Genomic DNA, 7,398 nt, shown 5'->3' with positions numbered 1-7,398 from the left:
TATTTCATCGACGCCGACCCTGCCCTCTTCGAGCACATCCTGCGTTACCTCCGCCGGGGCATCTTTCCCTTGTTCTTCGACGTCGTCAAGGGCCACGACTACCACCTTTGGGTCTCCCTCCTGGAAGAGGCCCGATATTTCCAGATTCCCCGGCTTGAGAACTGGCTCGAGCGGAAGCGATATCTGGACGCAGTGCAGGTGGCACACACCGCCGACCAGTACCATGACGACTACTCTTCTTGGGCCTACTTGAAAGTACCCTCAGGCGTGACGGTGGAGCATTACCCACAATGGACCATCAGAAAGGTGTACATCTGCCCGAGGGGTATACCTGGGCACAGAGGCAGCCCAATGTCTTGTGGGCGCCGTTGTGCCGCTGCTCAGGGTGACAATGATGATATTCATGAGGAGGAACCGTATCTGAAGATGTTGGTGCTAAAGAAAACAGTGACTTTAAGACCTGAAGTTTGCGTGGCTCGAGATATTTAACGGGCGGCGTTGTTGGGCCAGTCCAGACAGATTCTTCGGGAAAGGGGCAGTTGCAAGTCGACATGCTGGAACGTACATTTGGCTCACTTATTGCAAAACGGTGAGGCCCGAAGGCAGGGCTCGATTGGCGCGCTTTGCCGCACTTGCTGCATCAGCCTGAACGGTTCAGCCGCAGAGCCGGCGCAGCCTTCGGGCACAGCGGGGTTTACCACCCTTCAATTCAATCCACTGCTTTGACTCGGGAATAGCTTCTTCCAGCGCATATCTCAGCGGTCGTCGCCCTTGCAAGTTCCAACACATGCCAACCGCAATGGCATCCAATCGAAGGGCTTACTCCATCGCGACACCAAACCAGGACAGCTTTCAATGGGAATTGGCAAGGGAACACCCTTGACGCCGAATGCGGAGAGTCTCCCGCCGGGCGGCACCCCCACGGCACCCCAAGCATACTGTCATCATGCGATCATCATCTTGTCATCATTATACTATCGCCTGCAAGAGATGTCACATCTAGAGCAGCTTGAATGATAGCCTGCTTTCTGGTTTCAAATGCCCGATGTGTCGAGAGAGACTGCGGTTCGACGAGTGCGATCACATCCCCCAGTCACACCTCATACCACAAAACCTCGCCCGCTGTCCTGGCCTTGAATACCTCAGGTATATGCCGCCTACGACCTCGGAGGGAGGCACGCCGCCATCGAGGTGCAACAAATGTTCAGTGGAGTACCACTGGGCCATCGTCAGAAGCGCGAAGGAGCGGATCAACGAAAGGGCGAAAGAGCTGCTCGATCTCGGAACGTCGCTCGTGGACGTAAATGACCTTGTGGTCAAGGATGATGAGTGGCTGAGGGGCAATTGGACTCGGAGTAGCTGGCTGCGGTCTACAGTTTGCGTGACATGAGACATCCGGAGGGGCAGCACTGCTGGTCGGAGCATTGGAATGCTCGGAACAACTGTGATATTTGGACTGTATAGGTCCAGGCCGCAGTTACCCTTCTGTATCATGTAGCTAAACAGGTACTCTTCCGTGCAAGTGTGTGGTTTGAGCCTTGTAGTAAATTTCCACCTGGATGACTTGGCTCTCCAAACGAAAATTGACGACTATGGAGACATGCTGTATGTACCCACGTGGACTTCGTGTCCTGCAACTGCTCTCGACCCCGGCTGACTCTCGCTCACCTGGGCCGCATTCCTAAGTCTCGTCATAGTTCTGGGAGTTGAGAACCTCTCGTCAGAAGAGCGCTTGCTGAATGTTCAGAAAGCACGACAACTGTATGCAGGGGGGCATCTCAAGCAGATGCTCTTCAGGCAGCGTTAAGGTGAGCCTTCTCCTTTCTAACGGACTCTCCTCCTCGCGCGTTGTCCAAGGTCATTCGAATGTTGGCCAGGTTGCTCTCGTCCTGCCGTACTTGCAAATTTTGAAGTTCTAGCCACTTATAAAAAGAAAGACCTACTCATCTCAGCACAGGTATCAAGCGTACAAATTCCCGCCGCTCTAGGCGATGTCGACGAGATCGCAGTCATGTCTAGGTCGATTACTCTCACGTGGCTTGTCTTTCTGGGTCCTGTATCCTTGCCAGCTCCAACATCAGCCTATACACATACAGCCCCCTATCCTCATGCCTCATTGCCCTCATGGCCCACTCCCTCCCCCGTTCCGCCACTAACCTCGCTCTTCTTCTCCCTTCTTCCGTTCCTCTCAGCCAACTCACCAGTTCCGGGAGCTCACCTAAACCCTGGCTCACGGGCAGGTAATGCACCCACGCGGCGAGCCTCTCGTCATGCCACTCGCGAAGCATCGTCTGCTTCAAAACGGCAGAGTGGGACGTCAGCAGTTTGACGAAACGCCCGCTGATGCCGTTGCCATCTATGTCGAATACTAGCTTCGACCCTAGGGCCACATCCTTATCCGCCCTGAGCCGCACATCGAAATATTCACGCTGAGACTCGCACAAGTCGTGGCGGCATTGAATGATGGCGGTAAATGCCACGTCGAAGAGGTCGCGGTTGAGAGAGGACGAGGCAACCCGGTGGAAGAGGCCGTCTCGCCCACGACGGAGGTACCAGTGTTCCCTCCCTGACTCCAGGCCCTGCGCCAACGCGACGAACCTATGCCGGTGATACCTGTTCCATCCATCGTCACCGGCGTATGCCCCCGTGCTGGACCCAGCCCAATACAAATTGTTTCGCTTCTGGCCCCACTCCACGTCCCGCGTATCGTTGTACACAAACCCCTCGTCCCCGTACTCCCCGTACACTGGACTTGGGAACAGCACGTCGCCCCCGGTTGTCAGCGTTCCAGTCGTTAGCACCGGCACCGGTCCGTCCACCAGAATAAACGAGCAGGGGCTCATCGCCATACCGTGCATGTCTCTGTACTCGGGGTGTTGGCAGAGGTCTTTGTCCGCGCCTGTGTCCGTTTACAAACGGTAAACCGTGCGTGTTGATGTCAACGCTCGCCCCCTGTATCCCTGAGCTCGCGCTACTGACTTCTCGGGAGCAGCTTCTGGTCAGCGTATCCCAGATGGGTCTTCGAGCTATGTTCGTCAGTCGAATCGATTGGTCATTCGCCGTCTCTGGCCCCGGGAGTAGCACCCGGGGCTCGTCAAGGTGGTTGACCAGGAACTCCACATCCGGAAGTTTTCCCGCCAACCCCCCAAGCCACCTCCCAAACGTCTCCTGTATATGGGTACCACCCCGGTGCGGGTGGTTGCAGCTTGTCTCCCCTGTTTGACCTTTGAACATACACCGCCACAAGTCTGCGCCAGCCGCACCACTGGCTTCCCCCATGGCCTCCCGGACCTTCTTCCCGCTCATCTTCCAAAACGGTGCGATGGCCTCGTGTATCATGTCAAACTCGTCAATGATCGGCGACGCACGAGCCACCGCGTAGCTGTACCACGCTTCAAAACCAGGGGGCGGCTCCATGTTGTATCGCCGCCGGTACTCCAACACGGCAGCGGAGTAGGTGCGAGATTGCCGCGCCAACATGGCGTCAAACTTTGCCTCGGCAGTGCGAGTAAGGACTTCGACGGGGTATTGGTCTCGTGGGCCGAACATCGTCGACGCGTTGATGCGGTACATAATGTATTTTCGAGCAAGGGCTTCAGGGGGAGGACACCCAGCACCCATAGTCGTGACCTTGGCCCAGCACCCTTTGGAATCATGTGGATGGTTTGGCCGAGGGCGAGGAGAGAGGCGACGAGGTTGGATGCGGCGTGCAGGTAGAACGACCGGTCTCCTAATGAGGGTGTGCGGGCCGAAGTGATAGCGAAGGTGCCTATGGTGCTGGCAGAGCACCATGATGATTGTCGAATCTAAACAGATCAATCAGCGTACAGCTTCACGAAAGCGCTGAGTCGCGTAGGACGAGACGTACAGTCTTCAAGGTAAAAAACCAATTCAGGGCTTTGGCGAATCCAGCCACGACCGTCTTGACAAGAGCCACCTTCAACTCCTTGGAAGTCAACATCCGCGCGCACGCCACAACGGTCAAGAGTGGCAGGATGCGGAACGCCAACGGCATTGCCACGTCTTCTACTTGAGCGCCCTCTGCCGCATCGTCAGGTCCCTCCTGGCCGCCATGGTCTCCAGCATCGCGATCCACAACGACCGCGGGCCTGGAAATGGAGAGGTAGCCTCCATAAAGGAGAGCAACCACAACAACGCATACGGCCAGGGACGGGAGCCTAGTGCCGCTGGAGCTCACTAGGACGAGACAAGAAAGGACGGCGATGAGACCTGAACTCCATGGAGCCGTCACCGGCGGCCAGAAGAGTTTGGAGTCGGTCATGAGGGAGGCGGCGGGAACGACACCGGAGAGAAGAAGTATGGGCGTTAACCCCGGCTGGCAGCCAATTTAAATATTAGTATCACTGATCCATTCATGATCTTCTTGCCCTCCAAACGGCGATGGGGGCTTACAAAGAGGACGACAATATGTTCCTCGGCGCGGTACCAGCAAGCGGCTGCTAGTCCCAGGGCAAACAACCAGGCCCTCGTCGAGGCTACGGCGCTAGGGGTTTTGACGAGGAGCGTGTTGCTCGTGGTTCCAGTAGTCCCATAGCGGTTCTTTAGCTGAATGAGCGCGGGCAAGATGACCCAGCAGAGAATCTCAGATGCAAGTTCAACGTCCCGCGTGGTGAGGTACTGCGCGAGCGCGGAGCAAAAAAGTGCAGCGCCGGCTGAAAACATAAACATATTTGAGGCTAAGCGGTGTCGTACCCCGAAGTCAAAGTTCCCCAAAAGGCAGAGATCGAGGTGGCAAGTAAGGTAGCTCATGGAGAGAAAGCTCTCCCTGAGAAAGTGGTAGCAAAGACACGGCCGGGGGGGGGGGGGGGGGTGGACTGTGAAGTGAAGTGTGAACATGTCAGTGTGTGAGAGCGTCGATGAATCTCGATTGAGCCGTCAGCGAGTCGGCGCTTCCCGGCCGGGTTTGGGGGCCAGCTCTCCAAAGCGCAAGGGCCGTCGTCTACTTTATTAATAAAACGGCCGTTGGCCGGTTCTAAACTGGACTGGACCAGTCCAGGGGGCTGGCGCCAACAGCGGGCGGCTAGGCGGCAACGACGAGTCTTTGCCATATTAGGAGATAGTCAATCAAATCAGGCGCCTAGGACATCCCAATGATTCCACTTGTCCAGTTATCGCTCGTCTGTGCCTTGGCTGCATTGGCGACATTTGTTGCAGTCGCTGTCTGGTACCGCAAACCAACTCTGGAACCAACTTACAGCAACCGAGGCGAGCACTTGAACTGCGTTGGCGCACCTTAGCCAAGGGTCATCACCAGCATCAGAATGTGCGAGACTGGGTGCTTTCCTCTCTTAGAGGGGTTCCCTCTGCCTCGCCCGTCGAGTTTCCCTGTTTCCCTCTCCTCTGATGTCTCTTCTCTGTTCCCCTCTTCTCCGTCTCGCTCTTCTCTGTTTTTCTCACCCACATCTTTTCTATGTCCTCTTAGCAGGCCATCATGATACCTTCTTCGAGTTCCTCATCCTCGTTGCTGTGGGCTTCTCTCTCCTTCCACTCGCTTCGCCGCCGCCGAGCCGAGACAGGCAGTCCGGGCCCGCGAGGCGTTTGGCCCGGACGGACCATGGAACGCCGTCGGGGTCTCTATTGGCGGCCAGCCCAAGATCGCTCTGTTCCCGGGTCGAATGTGGCAGACGTTTTTCACCACGTCTGATTACTGCGCCTTAAACAACTCAGTACCTCACTGCGCATTGGGCTCCTACCTCAAGGACCAGGCAGTGGCGGCATCCAGGTCAGGGGGCCCCGCCCAGCGAATTGACTACAAACCACCAACGCAAGAGTTGAACGCCGTGTTCAAAGCACTCGGGAGCGCCAACATGTATATCGACATAGTCGACCTGGATTCGGGCCGCATCGTGCAAAACCACTCCCTCGCCCTAATCGAGTCTCAATCCCAGATGCTCGTCTACCCTGGAGGCTCCTTATATCCCGTCTTCATAGGTTGTCTTAGCGTTGGCTCACCCGACCCTCAACAAGTCTTCGCTAGCGGCGTAATGGATAGGCCAAGCGTCAACGCGAGTAAGCATCTCAGGTTAAATGAGTATTAGTTGCCCTTTCGGTTAAGCCCACCGGGCGGAATAAATTGTTTGTGTGTGTGTGTGTGTGTGTGTGTGTGTGTGTGTACAACGCTGGGTCAAACTGCGAAAAAAACATAACAGTATGTGTGATTTTGGTTGGCGCGTCTTTGGTTTTCCAAGCGTCGAGTCGCCTCAGTAACGGCCGACGCTGTATGGAGCAGATCCGGGCCGTTGGCGATCACCCGCTGCCTGGCGATGGCGTCGAGGTTGCTGCGGGACAGCGAAGACCGATTCGATGTGCTGGAGCGCCGACTGCATCCGGCCCTGCGCCTGCGCGCAGCGGTCGGCGAACACAGCCGCGTCTTGGGAGAGGCTCGGCCTCCTTAGGCTGCCAAAGACCGTAGGTCGGCCTGCCGTTGCGGCCGTCGAGCGCACTTCCACCGCGAAAGGGGGATTAGGCCCGGCCCCAATGTCGGCTTTTTGACACACTTGTGACGCGAAAGCGGCCGACAGCCGGCAATTGCACCATGGAAAAAAGTGGATTATCCAGTAAGGCCGCAAACGCGTTTGGTTGGGTCTCGATACCAAAGTAGGGCCCGTGCGCCAGCGGCTGATGGGCGGGGCGGCGCCTGGTAGCAGAGCTCGATTGGCTGTTGTGTCGCGCCTGCTGCATAAGCCTGAACGGATCTAGGGCACAGCCAGCTTCACCGTTTTCTTCAAACGGACGACACTAACAGGGGCGAAGAGGCGCTTGTTTCTGGACCCCGAAAACCCCCTGTTTTCTGACCCTTCGTACCCCAGAACATAAGCTTCTAGGGGCCAGATGAGTAGTTGGGCCGGTCAGCTGATCCCTGGTGTTGTCAGCTTCGTTTTTGGAGACTGAAAGTCTCTCTCCTTCCTACTGTACGGATCCGTACGGATCCGTACTTCTTCGCGTTCGGCGAGCTTAGCGGGTTTTTCGGGCTCTAAGTGTAGCAGCGCAGGCGCCCCACTGCGGGGCGCGGCGCATCGATCCGATCTGAGGTCTGGAACGACCTGCTGACACGATCGAGAACGACCATATCTGAGTGGAGCAGCCACGACCAGCGTGACGTAAGAGATCACAGCAGACACAAAGCGCTCGCTAAACGCAGGAAGGCATTAGAAGGCTCTAAAGAGAAGAAAATAGCTACAAAATCGCACCGTCCCCCAGACCTCTCCTGTGCCACGCTATGACGGAACATATGGAATTCAACACCCTACTTTATGGACCTCAGTAACTTGACAACGGCCTCGTGGCTCTTCTCGGCGGCCCACGACAGCGGCGTCCGTCCGTCGCTATCCTTCGCATCGACATCGACCTTGCCTGTATCGAGCAGTAGCTTGACAA

General features: G+C 56.6%; 4 protein-coding genes across 4 annotated transcripts in view; 2 read left to right on the top strand and 2 right to left on the bottom strand.

The window, feature by feature from the left end:
- Positions 1–489, top strand: N657DRAFT_574570 (uncharacterized protein; the record flags this gene model as incomplete). The annotated part of the gene is made up of 1 exon (XM_062789037.1): positions 1–489. A coding segment is annotated over one exon (489 nt), but the record flags the coding sequence as incomplete, so codon positions are not given.
- Positions 490–2,030: 1,541 nt separating this feature from the next.
- N657DRAFT_656353 (glycosyltransferase family 90 protein) lies at positions 2,031–4,689 on the bottom strand (the record flags this gene model as incomplete). Its single annotated transcript, XM_062794691.1, has 5 exons — positions 2,031–2,887; positions 2,925–3,533; positions 3,572–3,806; positions 3,869–4,336; positions 4,414–4,689. The coding sequence occupies 5 exons, from the start codon at positions 4,687–4,689 to the stop codon at positions 2,031–2,033; spliced, it is 2,445 nt and encodes an 814-aa protein (XP_062646768.1).
- A 1,004-nt stretch (positions 4,690–5,693) lies between these two features.
- Positions 5,694–6,103, top strand: N657DRAFT_645708 (uncharacterized protein). Its single transcript, XM_062792995.1, has 2 exons — positions 5,694–5,743; positions 5,812–6,103. Exon 2 carries the CDS (start codon positions 5,829–5,831, stop codon positions 6,057–6,059), a length of 231 nt encoding a protein of 76 aa, XP_062646767.1. The 5' UTR covers positions 5,694–5,743; positions 5,812–5,828; the 3' UTR covers positions 6,060–6,103.
- A 1,164-nt stretch (positions 6,104–7,267) lies between these two features.
- Positions 7,268–7,398, bottom strand: part of N657DRAFT_619473 (uncharacterized protein) — a gene marked incomplete at both ends in the record, with an annotated part of 3,629 nt that continues 3,498 nt past the window's right edge. The window contains one exon of the mRNA XM_062790567.1: positions 7,268–7,390. Within this exon, the coding sequence (XP_062646766.1) occupies positions 7,268–7,390 (123 nt within the window). The remainder of the gene's footprint in view (positions 7,391–7,398) is intronic.

Source organism: Parathielavia appendiculata, assembly GCF_033297405.1.
Source record: "Parathielavia appendiculata strain CBS 731.68 unplaced genomic scaffold N657scaffold_7, whole genome shotgun sequence".
Lineage (NCBI taxonomy): Eukaryota > Fungi > Ascomycota > Sordariomycetes > Sordariales > Chaetomiaceae > Parathielavia > Parathielavia appendiculata.
The sequence above is the reverse complement of the archived record's forward strand: the minus strand, read 5'-3'. Positions and strand labels throughout refer to the sequence as shown.